Genomic DNA, 20,365 nt, shown 5'->3' on the forward strand with positions numbered 1-20,365 from the left:
ATCTAGTCATTTTATGAATAATTTGTTAAATAATCAAATTAACAAAATATTTCACTTATAACATACAATGAAGCTTTACGAAAATGAAGACAAATTACTAAAAAAAGTCATTAATAACTTGTAAGTACAATAATATTATAAACAATTTACTTATGAGAATAATAAGATTATTTTTAAAGTTATAATTATTTTTGTGATTTTATTTATATCTAATCTGTGACTGATACATTTAAAAACTGCGCTCTTAATTTATGCTATATTTGGCAACTTGTTTTCGACCTATAGTAGCGCCATCTTCTTATGCGCTTTTTATACCGACCGTAAGGCGTAAAGTAATTCAACGCTGCAACTCATGACTCAGACGCTTTCACTAGGGTCAGCATGTAACATGTAAAAAGATGGACTTCAGTTTGTTGAGTGGCAACGACTTTTTTTATTGAAAGAACGTCATCATTTGAAGTTATAACAAGAAAAACCATAATAGACTATCGCTCTCCAGTGTAGTTTCAGCTGTTGTGCGTTCAGGCACGCAGCTATCGTTGGCGACGTGTTCTAAGTATAGTTAAGATTTTTAACAGTGTCAGGTGAAAAAGCTGAAATACTTTCAAATACACAGTTCAGTGTACATTAAAACGTGCTTGATGCATTATACAGATATAGAAGATTGACAATATTTTATTGACTCTTTGAAAAAAATCGACGATACAAGAATTTTAAGAATTGCACGGGAGAACTGACTTTTTGTTACGCTGTTGCTTGTAAGTAAATGATTGATATACGAATTTCTAGTAGAATAGTCAATTTTGTTGAAATAGTTTTTCAGTAAATTATTCTTTTTCATCCCATCTAAGCAAATGGTTTGGTTTATTTTTTCAAATTAATATCATTTTGTATAATATTCGTTTTAAAATAATTTGAGGTTAGATTTCACCTAAAAGTACTGTCTCAATTTATCTTATTCAAAATTCAAAATAGTATTTAAAAAATGGTATCAATTAAAGCAATAACTAACATTTTCAATTTTTTTTCTATTACTCAAGAGATATTGGATTCCAGAGTATCATCATCATGTCAGTGCATTACAAGTTCAAATCCACTTTAGACTATTATACCGTCTCTTTTGATGGATTGTACATATCTGTAGCTGATCTTAAAAAAAACATTCTTCAGCAGCAGAAAATTGGCAAGAAAGCGGATTTCGAACTGCTTATAACAGATGCCCAAACAAAAGAAGGATATCATGATGATTCAACTTTGATTCCAAAAAATAGTAGTCTCGTTGTATCCAGAGTACCGCTCACTGTTGCTCAAAAAAGAATTAGAGATCGCACAGAATTATCTGTTACACATAATATAAATGATCAAACTGAAGTTGGAAAATCAGTTGACCTAACAAAGTTAGAAGGCTCAGAGTTAGACAAAATAAACTTAATGATGAGTCAGAGTACGCAAGAATACCAAACTTCTAAGTAAGTAAATAATATCACTTTATAAAACTTAAATATTTTCATGTTATACTTTATAACTAAATAAATATGTATATTTTATATTTTTGTTAAAGTTGGGTAAAAATTCGAGGTTCAAGTCAAACTGGAGAAGTGCCACCGAATTATCGTTGTCATAAGTGTCACCGACATGGGCATTGGATCAAAGACTGTCCAATTTCAAATGAAGTCACGGAAATTAAAAAAAGCACTGGAATACCCAGAAGTTTTATGGTACCAGTAGAAGGCCCTTCTGTACCAGGTGCAATGATGACTCCTGGTGGAACATATGCTGTACCTGCAATAGATCAGTAAGTATTTCAAACTATCTTTATGTAATTGTGATTTAATTGAATTGGTTGAAAATTAGAAAAATTAAAAACCTAATTTTGTCCATTTTCACTTTTCTTTAAGTATCAATTTATAAAACATTTTTATAAAATTGTTATTCAAAATTTATAAGATCCATTTGAAAATGCTCCTGCTTCTTATTCTCTTGAATAATTTTTACAATATTATATTTTCAAAATATATGTGATTTCAATTAAAATATTTATAATTAAATTCATACATTTTTTGCTTCATTTCAGTCAAGCATATAAGGAAGGTAAAAAAGAAAGACCACCATTCACTGGAGATCCACAAACAGATGTGGAGCAAACGGAAATCCCTAAAGACATGATTTGTCCTATTTGTAAAGATATTCTTACTGATGCTGTTATGATTCCTTGTTGTGGAAAGCCATTCTGTGATGAGTGTATTCGCACTTATTTATTGGAATCTGAAGACCACCAATGCCCTGACTGTGAGGAAAAAGATGTTTCCCCAGAAAACATGATACCTAGCCGATATCTAAGAAATGCTGTTTCTCGTTTTAAAAATGAGACCGGTTATAAAAGGTTGCTAAAAAGATCGATTGAAGAAGCTGCTCAACGAACAGTTCCAGAAATCGTTACTGAAAAAATCTCTGAATCATCACCACCAGCCAATGCTGAACCTAATTCAATTGAAGAATCTCCAGTTCATGACAAAAAACCATCATTAGAAGAAAATGATGTTTCAGATGAAAAATCAGCAAGTGAAGAAGTAACCAATGAAGTTGTCAAACTCCAATCTGAAGGCGATGGATTGGATGAAATTCCACCACCCCCTGGTACAGAACCTGCGTTGTTACCTAAAAGAAATTCTGATCAGAGCTGGAGAGACTCTGGTAGTGATACAGTCTATGATGATGAGCAAACTAATCAGTATGAAAGCGAAAAAAAACGAAGTTATGCTAGTAACAATGCAGTTAGTAGCCGTAACTCTACGCAAGCGATGAATGCACGACATGTTACATCACCAGTGCACAATCATACTCATTCTACGGATTATAGTGCACAAGACAAAAGTTATTTACCCCCAATGAATGCGGATAATCGTTATCATGCTCCACCACCAATGCCTTACGATGGACGTCGCTCAACTGAGGACCGTGCCGGTACGCCAACTGTTGATGAACCTCATCTTCATCCACAACAGCAACCAATGTATCCACCTGGAGACGAACGTGTAACTTTGTCACATCCTTACCCAGCAACAGTACCTACTGGTCCACCGATGATGCCGGATCCGTACATGGTGCCACCAGCCGCCCGAATGATGTATCCACCACAACCAGGATATGGTCCACCACCGCCACCACCACCTCAACGCTATGATAATCGTGCACCGATGTATCCACAAGGACCGCCACCTGTCGGTTATAGACATCCACCACCTCCAAGACATTATGCTCCACGACCCATGAGAGGTGAGTTTATTGATTATTTCAATTTTTCAGCTTCTAGTATCCACGGTGATGCCACTTGAACTAATCTTAATAGAAACACTAATTATATAATTGAAATGAATATTCACATTTTTTTCCTCTCAGGCTTTGTGACTAAATACGCCAGATAAAATTATCAAATTTTATATTTTTATACTTTTATTTTTATTATCATTTTGTCTGTAAAAATTTTAATCCTTAAAATGTGTAATATTTTATTAAAATATTTTATTTTCAGGAAGTTATAGAGCTATGAGTCACATGCCTCCAGGTATGGGTCGCCCAATACACAACGGCACAACATCGAGTGACCCCTTGTTCGAAGCTTTTATGCGTAATATAAGGGAGAAAGATGAGCGAGACCGACGTTTGGGTAAGCACCGAGTAGCTCGACGAAGCAGATCTCCATCTCGAAGTTATTCAAGATCCAGATCACGTTCTCGCACTCCTCGACGTAGACTTTCTTCACCACTTGGTAGAGCCGCTTCCAGATCGCGCTCACCACCACCTAAAAGAAGAATTGCATCAAGATCGCCTCCACCAAGCAAACGTGTCAGGAGCCGTACTCCCAAAAAACGGCGATCTCGCAGTGGTTCTTTCCGTATAAGTCGGTAAGTTAATAAATCAATTTTTTTTCAACCTTTGCTTTGTCATCATCGTTCTATTTTGTATTTATTCATTAATTCATTAATATTTAATTAAGAAATGAGGTTGTGGGTTTGACTTTTTCAAGTTTCTCAAAATGATAATCTACCTGCAAAAATTTTTGTTACTTTCTTTATCATTAAATAGAACTGCCTTAAAGTTGAATTAAAATGAACGCATTTTTGAAAAAAAAACATAAGTAAGAGTTTATTTTTGGTTTTTCTGTAAGGAGATATCAAAGCCAAAGTTAAAAAAAAGATTTTCAAAAACACTTTCTGACATTTCTACCGACTTTTTTTTAAAACTTTATATGGATCTTATTATATAGTTGTTCTTTTGATATCAACTCAACTATCTCTCTATTTATTGGTATTTTTTTGATTCTTATATTTTATTCTCAATTTTTTTTCTCTTATTTTTTATTTTACGCTTGTAAAAGTGATGCTCGACTATGTCATCGAAAAAAACTTGTGATTGATCTTTGGATTTGGGTAGGTGCCATGGAAAGCATTACGCGCGCGTTTTTAAATTCTTGATAACGTGATCGAGTACGGGATGGTTTGTGCACGCGCACCACGCCAAAATGTGCTATTTGAGAAGAATGTTTAAGAGAATTCTTGGAGAACATTTTTGAAATTGTTCATTTTTAGCCTGATTTTGGCGTCATACAGTGTAGTAAAAATAGGACTTGAATTGTTAACTGACATTTTAACTCAAACCAGATGATAGGAGCATCAATTTTAAAAACTTTTTCTTTTTTTATTTAACAGTAAAACTAATCGCTTCATGTATTTTTCTGTAGTATTTGTAGTATAATGTAGAAATTACTTACCAGTAAAATAATTTAAAAAAATAAAGACTTGAAAATATAAAAAAATTGAATGTTTTTAGATCACGCTCGTACTCTCGCAGTTTATCACCTAGAGGCTCTCTCTCACGTGAGAGAGATCGTAAAGGCAAACGACCGCGCGACACGGTGGCTCCGTACAGATCGCCCATTCGATCACCACCGAGGTACGTAAATCACTTGCGAGATTATAATATTTTCTTTCACTTCAAGTCCTATAGTTTGATTTAGCCTATTTGATTTTTGTGACATTTATCCATCGTGAAATTACGGAATATATTTGTTTTTTTTTAATTGTGCTAAATTGCTTAGTTTAAATATCCGAATAAGAAAAAAATATAAATTTGTGAAAATATTTAACTTATTCACAATGTTAAATAGTGCTTATAAATGAACAATTTCACGCGTTTATAAAAATTTTTGTCATTGGTAATTTTACCGCTTTTCTCTCTTTATTCATTATAATTATCAACATTCGAGTTTAAAAAATTAATGGTTTCTTAAAAATTTTCTCGCCTTAGATATCATAAAGAGAGAGATCGCACTCGTCAACGTTCGCCTTTTGGAACAGGCTCTACCAATGCAAATATCACTGCAAGTGGCAGCACATATTATGATCCGAACACTGTCGTACCAAGCGCTCTCGATCATTTCGTCGCACGAAACGACGTTCGAACAGCACCACAAACTGGTTCTCATCGATACATCGCAACTCCTGCTATTCGAACAACTCCGGCTGCAGCCGTTGTCCCGATTGCACCAGCTCCGATGCCAACTCAACTTTTACCTCCGCCTCCGAATTTAATAGTGGCCGCCGCCGGACCTCAAGTTCCTGTACAACAGATTGCTGTAACGACCCCGGTTCTACCGGGAGTAATAGTTCCTCCGACGGCCGCTGCAACCACGACGGACAAGAGTATATACGATTCTTATAACAGGTATTTTCGATGCACTAGTACTATCTCGATAGGCTCGATCATGAGTATCGCGGCTGCCTAAAAAGCACAATAAATAAAGTATTATAAGAGACTGAAAGACGGTGAGATTGCAAAAGGCAGTCGATGCAATGTCCTTATTTGGGCTTGTAATCATCTATAGAAACTTTTGAATTATTTTTAACGCATTTATTTTCTTGACGAATGAAAGATATAAAAACTTTTGAAGTAGTTAGACCTTGAATCTTCTTTTGTACCTTTAGCGGGTATACCTGGGATATTGAAAAATAAATTTCAATCTAGTCAATATGTATAAGTTGAAAAACTTTTAAAAATAATGCCGATTAGCGAATTTTACGTACATGTATAGTATTCGAGATCTATTTTATTGTTACTTGTGTATATAATTTTTAATATATACCGAATTATTTATTTGTACTTGACTATGTCTGTGATATAAGAAAGTTATAGTGTGACTCCTATTGTGATAAAAAATCCCATCTTTTTATGATGCAACACAAAAAAGTCGAATGTATAATAATAATGCGATAATAATTAGTATGTTTTTTACTTTATATTCATACATAAATATTGACGGGATATTATGTAGAAGCTGCTGCAATCATGAAGATTGAAAAAAAATTTATCAGTAATAGTTCTACAATTGTAAATAATGTACATTTATTTATGTAATTTATAAACCGTTGAGAGACGATTTTACAAGTTAATAATTATTATTAACAAGATATCATTGCTTTTTCCACGGAACTGATTATGCATCATTTCCAACTTAAAGTTTTATTAGTACCTTAGTAAATATCTCACTGGGGTTTAGAAGATAATTAGTTTTGCGAAGAACCAATAAATCAGGTAAGAAAAAACCAATGATGGCCTTAATGTTTCATAAAATAAACTCTTCTGTCAAATAAACTTTATTTTTTGAAACGTTAAAGCACATGCGATTTTTATAATTTGTTTGAAGAGAATTTTCAAAATACATAACATCATTTTAAAATGTTAACAAATCAATTTGATAAGTTGGTGCTATTAATAAGCCTAAGAAATCAAGTCATTCGAACATCAAATACTGAGAAAAAATTGTATGAAGTAAAAAACTCTGCCCAGATTTAATTTAATGATAATTTTTTTAGTTTCCTTTCTGAATTTTGGTTCTTGACATTGACATGTAGCCGATTCATAAAAACGTGAATTTAACTTTTGTATTTTAAATATTGTCAAATCACTTATCAAAAGTCTATACTCATTTAAACATATTTAAGGTATTATTTAGAAATTTATCGGTAAATTGAAAGGGTCAATGAATATTTTAGTAACATTTAATGCCAACTAACTGTTTTTAACCTATTCGTTATTTAAATTTCATCATTTGAAAACTTTATATTCATTATTTTCGTTTAAATATTTTGATAAATAACTGATTCATATATTTGACTTTCATGCATTTAATTTGTTATACCACTGAAATGTTTTATGTGTTATTATCTCGATAAAAAAAATAATTATTTCGTGCTGTGTGACAAGATCAAAATATTCACAGCGTGACACTCCGTAACATATCAGATGCCTATCGAAATCTTATTTTCAAAGTTTTGTCTACTTATGTTACGGTTATCATATCTTTAAAAAATAATTTTCATCCAAAAGGTAAGCTCTTAGTTATAATGTGTAAATATGAAAAATACAATTGAAATTTACAATTCTGCTTAATGTCGGTAGTATAGTTTTTAACTATTTACGATGTAGCAAGTGAATACAATAAATTACAAATAAACATTTTTTTTTATCAAGACAAATACTTTATCAATCGTAACACGTACATTAAGTAGCATGAATGAAAAATTTAAATAAGCCAAGGAAAAAATTGCTACTTCCACTGACCGAGGCAACAATATGATTTGAAGATACTATTAGTATGCAGCGCATGCAGTTTATATGGTTAAATAACAAAATTAAATGTGTCGTTAGCTGAAAACTACAGCCGCAGCTTATTTTATTTGTTTATTCATTTACTATTATTATTTTTTTTTTTGCAAAACTTTTTTTAAGTTTGCATTTGTTGTTGTAATTTAAAACGAAATCGTCCTAGAAATAATCCGTTTTACTTTTATTCTTATGCGTTGTTGAGCTTGACCAAAGATAAGAGTCAAATTTTTATATTTTTTTCACAATAAGTGAAGTAAAGATAGTAGGTACTTACTAGAAAAAAAAATTATTTCTTGTCCCCGAAATCAAAGAAAAATCTGAAAAATTGTTCGCGAAATTCATAAAATAATATTTATAAGTTACCATGTACTAGTTCATGGCTCAGTATTAATACGTAGACATTATGCGTTAGACTTACCAACTACTACTATCAATGCCAACTACTGATTCGTACTGATTATTCCTCTTATAATAGTTACCTAGCAGTACATAGTATTGTTTCCCCTAAATGCATATTTATGAAAGATAAAATGAATTGAATCTTATTTTAATTATTAAAAAATTAAAACATTACCGCATTATTTCAAAGTACTAAATCTCATGTTGTGTTGCATCATATTTGTATAATTCAAGGTCAATAAAGTATAGTCATTCTTTAATTTTTATTCTTTATTGCATTAATCTATTTTGTATGTACGAAAAAGAATGTTAGAATGATTAAATGTTGTGTTCTTTTTAATTACTGAATGTAAATATGCTCATAGTGTGCTATTTCTTGAAATTATAAATTCAAACGATCGTGTACTTTTTTTCAATTTGGGAATTGTGTAAACAATAGAGTAAATCAATTGTGATATCCAAAAAAATATAGAATTTTTTCAAATCTCAGCGTTTGTCAATATTATTATAAGTATTTCCATCTATCATAAAACATAATTCAGCCAGATGGTCTATGTAAGTAGAAGAGGATAAGATACTCTGCGGTCAGTAATAAAAGAAGAATAAAAATGAGAAAAGAAGATTAACATCATGAAGCAGTGAAATATACAGATCCATATTTAGATTTAAAATTTATCAAATATACTTTGCGATGTATTAAAAGTCTCCATTTGATAGGCAAAGTGAATGATTTTTCAGTATCACAACTTCTCTTGTCTATTTTTCCCCTAAAATGATCACATATTTAGCTAGTCCACAACCACACATACGCTGGCCTTTAAAAGGTGCCTTGTCACCTTAATTCATCATCTAAAGACCACGAAGAAATACGTGAAAGATTGAAACTTTGATAATCGAAATTTATTTAAAAATATTTTTTCATGTTCCCAGGTATCCTCGCTCAAACCATTACGCCAAACGTTTCGACGATGTTGCGCCACCAGGAACCGAGGGATATTACGACTTGCCACCACCCGGCATCGAGCAAAGCACCGCTTCGAAGAGGTCCAGCCCCAAGGAGCGCGAAGTTGATAGATTCCGAGATGATCGTAGCCGTGATCGTGAGCGAGATCGAGAACGCGATCGCCGACGCAGCGATGAAAAATATAAAGTTCGCGAGCGAGAGCACGATCGTGATCATCACCACAGGCGGCGTTCGCCCGAACGGAAACGGAAACGAAGCTCCAGCCCTCGCTACGACGAAAAACCCGAGAAAAAGGAGAAGAAAGATAAGAAGGACAGAAAGGACAAAAAGAAAAGCGAAGATAAGGATAAGAAAAAGAAAAAGAAGAAGGAGAAGAAAGCGGCTGCTGCCGCGGCTGCTCAGAAGGAGGCTACACAGGCCGTAGCCGCTATAACTGCCGCTGCTCTCTTGAATACAAAACCTATCAGAGTAAAGAAGGAGCCAATCGAGCCAACCGTGGTCATCAAGCTCTCGGACCCGAATAAACCCTCGGGCCCAGCGACTCATGTTCAGCGTCTGCCCAAACAGCCGGTTGTCGTAAAGCAGGAACCGATCGACGAGCCATTAAAAAAATCGGTCAAGGACGCTCCGAAGTCTTTGGCTGAAACCTTGCCAGAGTCTTTGCTACCGATGCAAATCCCAGTTGCGACCAAAGCGCTGTCGTTGGCGGAAACATTGCCAGAGTCACTGCTGCCCATGCAAATTCCTCCAGCAACCAAGCCGCTATCGTTGGCGGAAACTCTACCGGAGTCACTTTTGCCGATGCAGATTCCTGCGGATAAACCCGCGATGTTCGATGAGCCATCCCGTCAAACATCTCCCACGCCACCGAGAACTGCTAAATCACCGACGCCTGTGAAAGAAGCTCAAATCGAGCTGGTTGAACCAGTTACCAAGATCGAGCCTTTATCTCCGAAACAAAACGAAGCCGCGCCGAATCCAGATTCTTCGTCGTGTAATCAAAACTACGACGAAGATGATAAGTATTGCCTGCAGCTCAACGCTTCGACCGAGAATCTTTACGATGGTCTTGTGACCGATTCCGAAATCAGTACGACGAGCGATATGAAGAAAAAAGATGATGACGCAAACGAAGAGGGTGAAATTGTTGAGAGCGAGCGGGACGAGACTGAGAAAAGAGACGAATTCCTTGCACCATTGCCGGAATTATCAAAGTGGGAAAGGGACGAGACCGAGAAACCTGACGAAGTTGTTGAGACTACCGAAATCGGAGAAATGACAACCGAAGAAAACGGCAAGGACAAAGTTACCACGGAGGTACTCAAACGAGCAGAGAACGCCATATTCCAGAAAGCCATCAACTCCATCAGGCCTATTGAAATTAAAAAAATTAGCGATAGCCGGAAAGTTCTTTACCAGAATCCCGAGCCAAAGGTAAATATTTGATTAAATACTTTTCAAACTAACTACTCAACATTTTTATGTTCGATCACTCATAACATTTTTCTCTACAATAGGTTTTGGATTCCGAAAATGAACGCAAAAGCGTTAACGTAACGATTACAGTTGCTAAAAATGAACGCAATGTGGAATTATCAACTCCAGATCCGTTGCTCAAAAAGATTTCCAAAACTGAAAGAGTTAAAAGTTCCAAAGCCACGTCGCAGCTGTCACCGTCGCGTGTTTCTATCAAAGAACGTCTTGGTGAAAAAGTCGAGGAAGAATCCAAGCAGGCAGCGGTGAAACATGTCGTCCTAGAAAGGACCAGAGAATCCATTAAATCTGAGAGGTCCAAATCGCCAAGGATGCGCAGCAAAGAAGGTCGCGTCTCTGATACGACAGTCATGAGTAATCCCGAAAGGAAAGTTTTTGTCGAAGATAGAAAACGGAAAACTGAACGCCCCAACAGAAACCGCGTCGTCTTGAAGCCAGACTCAGGCAAAGTCGTAAAATCCGACAGAATTGGACGCACGCCTCCTCTTCTTATTAAAGTGACTAAAAACGACGAAGACTCAAGTAAAGAGTCTAAAAAAGACAAAAAAGTCCGAGATGACAAAAAGCGTAGTAGAAAGGAATCCCGTCGTAGTCGCAGTAGGTCCCGAGATAGAAAAAAGCGCAAAGAAAAGAAAAGTAAAAAAGACCGGTCATCGTCAAAACGGTCGGGTAAGGATAAGGAATCGATTAAGGACAGCGACGATGAAAAAGACGGCGCATCTAGCTCTGTCAACAAGCGAGATAGTAGCCAAAAAAAGCTTACTTCCAGAACAGTCAGCGTTCGAAGAAGAAGTTTTATCGAAGAAGCGCACTTCGAGCCCAACTACTCCGTAAGTTTTTTTTACGTTTTTTCTTGCCATAAATACATAATTTTCATATATTTGAACAACTTATTCATATTTCGTTCAATTCACAGGCTAGTAGTTCTGAAGACGAAACAAGCTCGAGTGAATCAGTTTACTCTGATTCGGAAAGTTCAGTCGAGTCTCACAAAAAGAGAAAAAGGAAGCATAAGAAGCGGAAAAAGGTAAAAGCTAGACACTCTTCAGAAAGTGATGAATACAGTGATTCTTCTGAATCGAGTTCCGAAGAAGAAAAGCATAAAAAGAAAAAGAAAAGTAAAAGTTCGAAGAGCAGGAAATCGAATAAGAAGAAGAGATCGAAGCATAAGTGATTTTTAAATGTTTAATTGATAACATTTTTGTTTTTGAAAAGAAAAAAGGGAAGTTAAATTAATTAATGATAAATTACGTGAGAATGTTTACTTTAAAAACGTTAAAATTCACAACTACAAAGGAGTATCGAATTAGATTTTTCAATTGTAAATTATGATAATTTAATGATCCGCTAAGTTCTCTGCGATAATTTTCTTATAGACTTCCGAGTAATCAAATATCAATAAGATAAATGTTTGAATGTGATCATGTACAAACTTGAATTTCAAAACGGTGAAATGAATGAACTATAATATTACATATGATTAAATGAATTATATCATAATTATAATAATTATAAATATTAATTTAGAGGTAAAGTTCAATCAGTCATAATTGTAACGAAGTATCTATTGAGGGAAAAATTTTCGTTTAAATTTTTCGTAAAAAAAATACGAATATTCTGAATTTTATTAACAAATATAAGAATTGTTTGATAGAATACATTATTTAAGTACTCGAAGATTTTGATACTTTGTAGATTAAAATGGGAAATTTCGTATAAAATTTTTCTCTGAATAAATAAGCCGTAAATAATAAGAATGAAGCTTTTTTCATTGTACAAAAATAAAAATATTTTATTGTTAAACCAAATATACGAATCTTACAATTAATACGATTTTGCATGATCTCAAAATTTGCCAAACCATAATTATTTATTTTAAAAATTTCACTTTTTAACTCATGCACTTTTAATTTCTTTAAAAGTCTCTAAAATACAAAATAAGAGTGGAAGTTCCTTAGATTTTTCAGTTTCTATAATACCTAGATCTTTAGTAATAAGATTCCTGTCCAGTGGTTGCTTGGATAGTTCACACTCTGTAAAAAATGTAATTTATTATTAACAAGTAAGTTTAAAATATGAGAGTGCAGTTTTGAGCCTAAGCTACAACCACGAAATAGTCCTTTTAAATATATCACAAATTTAAAAAGACTAAACTTGTATCAAAGAAAAAAAAATATAATAAAAAGAACAATTAAAAATTAAAATTGCTTTAATTCGATTTACCCGTAATTAAAACGTTGGAAGCGTATTTATAGCCCATCCACTCCAAGTATTCCCTGATGAGCTCGTTTAATATCAATACCTCTTGCGGCGACTTGGGATGCTTAGATCTACTAGATTTGTTTGATCCCTCCAACAGTTGCATCACTTTGGTTCTCATTTCGGCTTTGATCTGGCTCAGTGCTCCATCCGACTCCAATGACGTTCTTACAGCTGTAGAAAAGTTTATTTGAACAATTTCGACGAGAAAATTCAGAGAAACAGTTAGATTCAAAAATTCGCGGTGCACAGACGAAATTCTTAACGAAGGTCTGTGAATGTGTATGTAGTACACAAACATACACACTTGGAGCATTTATAGAAAAATATATTACGAAGTTTGGCTAAAGAAAATATGTCAGTGTCGTCGATCTCATACCATCGATCAGATCTTTTCCCGTTGCCATTTTCTCTTTCTAAGTTGTCGAAATTCCAGTGAAACGGTAAATATTTTTCGGTGCGGAGAGCTTACAATGCAAAAGCAGAGGCAGTAGGAACGGTAGCAGCGGAGCTGCAGCAGTAGTAGTGATTTGAGGCAAACGCAGGAGTCGTTAGCAACAGTGCAGCAAGACACAAACAAATAACATAACCTCAATCGTTGTGCTGAGTGACAAACAATAACACCTACTTATCGCTTTCGTGTGAAGCTCGATTGTCCTGAAAACACGCAGTGCACCATTTGCGTTGCAGGTGCATAACATAGCCAAAGATCAGTATATACTAAAGTATCATATTTGCTAGAGGGGGCCAACGAGACATCGCGATGTTTTTATTTTCGTAGTTGAAGGCCAGTGGCAGTGATTTTATATAGGCTGCCAATGTCTGAAATCTTATCTGCATAGCATCATGAGAATTGGATCTATATAGGCATGAAACAACGTAGCAGCAGCAACTTTGGTGCGTGTGTCTACAGGTGTCTCGTGTATCATTCGAAATGCATCCGCTAAACGTCGAGTTTAATTGAAACAACGGCGTAAGCTGCAGTGCAGTTGACTCACCGTCGCGATATAAACACACGCAGGAGCTTCAGCTCATCCATACACAGACGTAGGCCACGTACTAGACATGTATATTCGGTTTGAATTCAAACGTATACTGCAGCCCAAACGAGCGCCTCGATGTTGACCCGCCTCGTCGTCGCACATCGCAATATAATCGCGTCCGCGTGTCGAGAAAGTGAAAGATTATCGTCTAGCATGATCGAATCGTCGTTATCAGCCTTCTGTTGCTGCCTGGACACTTTGAACGTTCTATATTTATAATTGTAATCACTATCGACATTGCTATTACTCATCAGTCATCATGGTATAGTCGGGGTCCCCACAGCACGCGTATACGTGTATCGTGAGTGTACTCTCGTATATAGCAGAGTGTGTATAATAAACGAGGTATAGAGAGCAGAAGTACTTATCCGCCTGTACGTATAAGAGTTACAAATAAACGCAATTGTCGTCGCTTGGCCGTAGTTTACACTCGTCATCAATTGATAAAGAGCAGAAAAAAAAGACGAAGGAAGAGCGATGAGATAATCGCGAACAATGATTTCGATCAACTCATTGTTCTGGCTCGAGTCTTCGTTGAGCTTCTGTCGTTGCTAGAAGCTCGCCACGAAGCCTATGCGGATCTGGCCCTCCTGTTCTCTTTATCCGCGGCCGCGCCACGGTTTCCCGAGATTTGTCCTCATGCAAATGACGACGGCTTTGACGCTGCGACGTTTTGTGTTCTCCTGCTCTTCTTGTGCAGTGCTCAACAATACACGTGCCAGAAAAAAATCGCCTAGTCAGTTCTTGGGTTTCAAAGTGGTATATAAAATGCGGCCGGCGTCCTACCGGTGCTGTAAAATTGAAATTACAACGAATTCCACTTGATGAAAGAGATGTCAAAAAATGGATACGAGCAAGAACAAGTGCAACAATCCGAATCCCAAGCTCTACGCCAACTTTTTGAGTCGATTAACTTTTGGGTTGGTAATAAATATTAAAAATTCAACGCGCAATACGAATGAAAAATAATTTCTGTTTTTTCTTTTTTAGTTGGCTACTCCAATTGTTTAAGTATGGAAAATATTACGAATTGGAAATAAAAGACGTCTACAATGCCCTACCGGACGATGAGAGTGACAAGCTCGCAACCGAATTGGAGAGGTATGCTCTGATAATTTTCGATTCTACGCGATTCGCAATTTTTATCATTTATCCATTATCAATGTTATTCGTCTTTTTAATCCACAGTTGTTGGAAAAAGGAGCGAAAAAGAAAAGAGCCAAGACTACTTCGTACCGTCCTGACGGCCTTTGGCATGTCGTGTCACAAATATGCCTTTTACTCGATAGTGTTGAACCTGTTCGTCAGGTAAATTATAAACATCATCGGTATCATAATCGCACGTTGTAGCGCAAGGATGACTCACTTAGTAAATATTCATTGAACTTTTTATAATTTTTTCCCCGTTTGCTTAACAACAGGGTAGCACTGCCACTAGAATTAAACCATTTTTTAACTTGCTTTCGAGAAGATGAGACGCCATGTGTGCACGTGCGGGCCTCGACTTTTCTCGGCTTGCTCATAGTACAAACGATTTTGACGCATCATGCAAATTTCGGACTCAAGGTAGTCGGTATGAGATTGAAGGCGGCTCTCTCCTCCATAATATATAAGAAAGTAAGTTTACGGAGTCGGATTAGTTGTGTAATTGTAGTGAATAGCTCTGAAAGTATCTCGTAACACATTTACTGTACCTGATTATAATACAAATTTCTTTTATTTCTAGATGACGAAACTACACAGCTCGTCGATTAAAGAATTTTCATCAAGTAGCCGTGTAATCAAACTATTCACCGTTGACGTATCGCAATTAGAGAATCTTTTCTGTTCGATCATCAATTTACTGGTTGTACCGATTCTTCTCGCAAGAATTGTTGTCGTGTTATGTCAAAAAATTGGATATGCATCGATAGTCGGAATCTTCGCAATCGCTATGATAACGCTTTTCGTTGAATGTATGATACCTCACTGAACTCATTTCTTGCTTACTTGATACAATGCTCGTTTTTTTTATTTTTAATTTTTTCTTTTTAAAGATTCAAGTTGTATAGTTATGTCAAGATTAAGCAAGAAAATCGGCAGACTCACGGAAAAAAGAATATTCATAATGAATGAACTCATTAATGGTATGAAATTCATCAAGATGCATGTATGGGAAAAGCCTTGGCTTAGGCTTTTAAATAACAGTCGAGAGAGAGAATTGAAATTTATCAAAATTAGCTCCTACCTAAGAGGCTTATCTCTCACTACGTCCATGTTCACCAATCTAGTCACACTGTTCATTTCGTTGCTGGTATTGAACGCTGTACAGGGCCATACCATCACAACCGATTATGTATACCTATTGATTTATTATCATTATATTGTCCAGTATGCCTTGTGCTATCAATTTCCTCAAGCAATCAAAAATCTATCAAGTGCAAAAGAATCTTTGAATCGTATAAGGGTGCGTTTAACAAGTTTTATTTTCCATGATAATCAATATAGATTAAGAAGTTGTAAATAATAATATTTTTTACAGTCATTTTTACTTCTGGAAGAAGTACAAATATTGCCCAGACCAGGCCATGACAAATCAATTATTTTAAGAAATGTCAATGCTAAATGGACTGCAGATGCCATTGTTAATACTCTAAGAGATGTGAACCTATGCCTTGGACCAAATAAATTTTATGCTATTACAGGTTCTGAAGGAGCTGGAAAGGTTGTTTATTTTATTAATTTATATTATCGTCAAACACCCACATAATAAAACTTCTATACTATAGTCAACACTCCTGAAACTATTAACCGGTGAGCTTAGTCCAGTCACTGGTGAGATCCTAGTTCCTGAAGAAAAATCGTATGCCCAACAGAAGCCTTGGTTGATACTAGGTACCATAAGAGCCAATATTTTATTTGGAGAACCTTATGAAGTAGAACACTATAAAGAGATTTTAAAAATTAGTCAACTAGATGATGCTTTGAGAAGCTTACCTTTTGAAGATGATACTATAGTTGGAGGTGACAATAAAGTCATCGATGATTTTTTATGCGCAAAAATTAATCTAGCAAGGTTTGTGTAGGGTACTTTTTACAAAATGATAAGTTTTCAAAAACGATAATTAAATTAATCTTTCCAGAATGATGTACAGAAATGCTGATTTTTATATATTAGATGATATGGAATTCGAAGCAGAAACAGAAATAATCGAAAAGTTACTTCAAGACTGTTTAATTACCTACTTGAAAGATAAAACACGCATTGTAGCAACACAATGTATCGACCGATTGAAACTGTCGGATGAAATTATATATTTAAGCGAAGTACGATTTTAATTTACCAAAAGAAGAAAAATTTAATCTACTTAATGATATAATTTCAACTTTTTAGGGTCAAGTAATATTTCGAGGAAATTTTACCGATTTTCAAAATGATAATAGAAACCTCGTGAACTCGTTAGTTTCAAATGACCATCCAAAAAAAGATTATGTTACAGAAAAAGCTTTTATACATCGCAGTATGAAAGTTGATCGAATGAACTCTGTTGAAGAATTTGTAGAAAAAATGGACAAAATTTACAGCGAACCTAAAGAGACTGATGGACTTTTAAGAAAAATTGATAAAATACAGAATACTATGTTGTTGAAGTATTTTTGGGCTAGTCGATCGTATGTTTTTATATGCATATTAATTATTGGCTTAGTGGTTGGGTTTGTGCTCATGACTATTGCAACTCACTGGATTGGAAACTGGTAAGGACAAAAAATTTATGACAAGAAATGAATTGTCAGTCATTTCAAATGTAATATATAAAAAATTTTTTTTTCATTTATTAACAGGACTTATTCTGGAGAAAGATTACTAAATTCCACCTTCGATTACAAAAATAATTCCGAAAGTGCAAACTTCATGAATTATAATTACACAAATAATAACTTGACGAATTTCAATTTTACAAAAAATAACTTCTCAGATATCAACTTCTCAGATACTAATTTCACAGATACCAACTTCTTTGTTGCAAATTTCTTAGATAGTAACTTTATAGAAAATTTCGCAAACAATAACTTTACAGATGATAATTTTACAACAACTGATGAGTTTTTATTAAGTGAAGATGAAATAAATGATTATCAATCATATGAAGAAAATCTGTGGACTTTAGGAATTTTTATATGCTCAACTTTTTTTTTTTACATTTTTAGCTGTTTGTTTTTTATAAAAATTTGTTTAAAATCAAACTACTTCATACATAAAAAAATGGTCAATCGAACTTTTCACGCACCAATGAAAATTTTAGATGACAATTACACAGGTAAATTTCGATTGAAACTAACATTTTTCAGTTGATATGATATCATTACAAGAGATGTTTTTATTTGTTTTATAGGAATCCTGAAATTATTTTCCAAAGATATTGGTATGCTTGACAATACATTACCATTAAGAATGTTCGAAACGGTCCTATGGTTTAATTTTGTTATTGTAATTCTGGTACAAATCGTCTACGTCAATTGGTACTTGATTTTCCCTTTAGTCGTTTTACTTCTGGTTTATTGGAAAATTGCAGTTTTTTACGTACCGAGTATTCAAAGCGTTAAAAATTTAGAAGGTTGGACGCTTTTTGATCATGCAGTTTTTTCATACTCGTAATCGTTTATTTATCTAAGATTATCTTTGTATTTTCTTCAGGAAAAATCCCGATCACAAATTTCGTCATATCAACTCTACGTAATCTTGATAGCTCACTTACTGATTACATTGAATGGACCATGCATCGAGAATTTGATTCTCGTTTGGACGATCGCACGGCTACACGATTTCTGGTTTTAGCTACGTCAGCCTCTCTTGGATTATGGTTAGATATGATTACGCTCGTTTTCATTACCGTCATTGTAGTGACATTCACCATGCAAAAGGCTGCCATGCAAGTGATGGGCGTTTCCTTTGTCGGTCTGGCACTGACACTGGCAGTGAATTTGTTGGGTTCCGTGCGCACTTGTCTCAAAGCTTACGCAGATTCACACGATAAGTTAAAAGACGTAAAAAAGATGATGACTATTGATAATATGGAACAAGAGATGGATGATCAAGTTTTAGTGAGGGTACCTCTGGGCTGGCCTAAAAAAGCAGAAATGAGATTCGATAGGCTGAAGATTTTAGACAGAGAAATTAGTTTCACTGTTGCTCCTGGTACTAAAGTAGGTATCGTTGGCTGTACGAGTGCAGAGAGGAAAGCGCTCATTGGAGCTATCTTCAGGCTGTTCAGGGCCGAAGGTCAATTGTACATTGACAATATAGATATTCAAAAGATTTATCTCCATCACTTGCGGGTAAAGATGTCTATAATTCCTAAGGTAAGAAATAAATATCAAATTTATCAACAAAAAATGAATGGTATTATTTAAAAATGTTATCTTTATAATAGGAACCAGTGGTATTTCCCACCACTTTACGTAACAATCTCGACCCTACAGATAAGCATAACGATGAAAAACTGTGGACGGCGCTCGAAACCGTCGGCTCAGAGTCATATTACAATTTATTGGATGAACAACTCAGAAACGAAGATTTAGATAAACATCAGCGTCGTTTGATAGCCTTGGCACGCGCTGTGCTAGAAAACAATAAAGTACTTGTACTTGAAGATGGAGATGATGAGCAGCTTTGCAATCTGGCCAAATTGATATTCAGTGAACAGACTGTTATTGGATTTTTACGGGGAATCGATGAAATCAAAGGTGATTGGGACAGAGTAGTTGTACTCGAGGGTGATAGTGATATAGACTGCTGTGACAGCGTGAAATGTGATAGTGAAAAAAATTGTTGATATATTATTAGATTTATAGATATTGTATGCTTGGGGTTCGAAGGAAACGAAAAAAATTATAATTATATGTAAATTTTTATAATAAATTGTATAGATTTATTGCTATTGTATAAATTTTTAAGAAGAATTTGTAAAAGATTTTTACTAAGCATAAAAAAAGAGAAACACTTTTAAAGTTTAAGAACTTTATTTTTACAGACTTTCAGATGTGCACTTTTGAATGTACATCATTGTTGAGTACACTACTAGAGATGGATGAATTTGTAACACTTTAATTTTTTTTTCTAAAACATGACAATATTGATAATGAGCAATTACTCTTTATCAACTATTCCATAACTGTTTTCAAAATAGCCTGAAACAAAATGAAATGGTTGGATAAAATTTGATTGTGTCATTCGCAAAATAATTTTAAAAAATAAAAAAAGGCTAAATCGAAACAGATGGAGTTTTAAAAATTAATTTTCTATCATCTCCCTCCGGATTTATCCTTATCCGTGCAATTATTTACACACAGCTTGTAAAATGTTTTTTTACGACTCTAGATCGTCGCATATCAACTTATTATTGACCAAAATATCACTCGCATTTTTCAAATGGTCCAGCTCTCAGTATTTTTTTACGTTTAATAATGTTGCTATTGAACAGAGCAAAACTGCGTGTAAACAAAGAAGCTTTCTAGAAACTGTTTGTCAGCGAGATTTATCGGCGACGAGCGTATAGCGAGT

General features: G+C 34.7%; 4 protein-coding genes across 6 annotated transcripts; 3 read left to right on the plus strand and 1 right to left on the minus strand.

Moving 5' to 3' along the window:
* Positions 1-336: 336 nt before the first annotated feature.
* Positions 337-12,157, plus strand: LOC106657963 (serine/arginine repetitive matrix protein 2). Of its 2 annotated transcripts, XM_023460878.1 has the most exons (10): positions 337-758; positions 1,043-1,469; positions 1,562-1,795; positions 2,075-3,276; positions 3,533-3,905; positions 4,831-4,953; positions 5,308-5,724; positions 8,995-10,462; positions 10,546-11,352; positions 11,439-12,157. In XM_023460878.1, exons 2-10 carry the CDS (start codon positions 1,069-1,071, stop codon positions 11,694-11,696), a joined length of 5,283 nt encoding a protein of 1,760 aa, XP_023316646.1. In that variant the 5' UTR covers positions 337-758; positions 1,043-1,068; the 3' UTR covers positions 11,697-12,157. The 2 variants fall into 2 exon arrangements, with proteins under 2 accessions (XP_023316646.1, XP_014235179.1); XM_014379693.1 differs by lacking the exons at positions 337-758; positions 4,831-4,953 and having other exon boundaries at positions 1,069-1,469.
* A 96-nt stretch (positions 12,158-12,253) lies between these two features.
* LOC106657965 (lisH domain-containing protein FOPNL-like) lies at positions 12,254-13,501 on the minus strand. Of its 2 annotated transcripts, none has more exons than XM_014379696.2 (3): positions 13,410-13,501; positions 12,746-12,955; positions 12,254-12,555 (listed from the first exon to the last, which is right to left on the minus strand). In XM_014379696.2, exons 1-3 carry the CDS (start codon positions 13,480-13,482, stop codon positions 12,419-12,421), a joined length of 420 nt encoding a protein of 139 aa, XP_014235182.1. In that variant the 5' UTR covers positions 13,483-13,501; the 3' UTR covers positions 12,254-12,418. The 2 variants fall into 2 exon arrangements, with proteins under 2 accessions (XP_014235182.1, XP_014235183.1); XM_014379697.2 differs by lacking the exon at positions 13,410-13,501 and adding an exon at positions 13,161-13,253.
* A 1,166-nt stretch (positions 13,502-14,667) lies between these two features.
* Positions 14,668-17,563, plus strand: LOC106657964 (multidrug resistance-associated protein 4-like). Its single transcript, XM_023460792.1, has 10 exons — positions 14,668-14,744; positions 14,815-14,925; positions 15,013-15,132; positions 15,246-15,397; positions 15,861-15,973; positions 16,196-16,270; positions 16,346-16,528; positions 16,593-16,879; positions 16,947-17,130; positions 17,198-17,563. The coding sequence occupies exons 1-10, from the start codon at positions 14,668-14,670 to the stop codon at positions 17,561-17,563; spliced, it is 1,668 nt and encodes a 555-aa protein (XP_023316560.1).
* Positions 17,564-18,086: 523 nt separating this feature from the next.
* On the plus strand, positions 18,087-19,757 carry LOC111694090 (multidrug resistance-associated protein 4-like). Its single transcript, XM_023460879.1, has 4 exons — positions 18,087-18,122; positions 18,198-18,419; positions 18,500-19,164; positions 19,236-19,757. The coding sequence occupies exons 1-4, from the start codon at positions 18,095-18,097 to the stop codon at positions 19,635-19,637; spliced, it is 1,317 nt and encodes a 438-aa protein (XP_023316647.1). The 5' UTR covers positions 18,087-18,094; the 3' UTR covers positions 19,638-19,757.
* Positions 19,758-20,365: the final 608 nt, after the last annotated feature.

This window comes from Trichogramma pretiosum, unplaced genomic scaffold (assembly GCF_000599845.2).
Source record: "Trichogramma pretiosum strain Unisexual culture from Peru unplaced genomic scaffold, Tpre_2.0 scaffold6, whole genome shotgun sequence".
In the NCBI taxonomy this organism is placed as follows: Eukaryota; Metazoa; Arthropoda; class Insecta; order Hymenoptera; family Trichogrammatidae; genus Trichogramma; species Trichogramma pretiosum.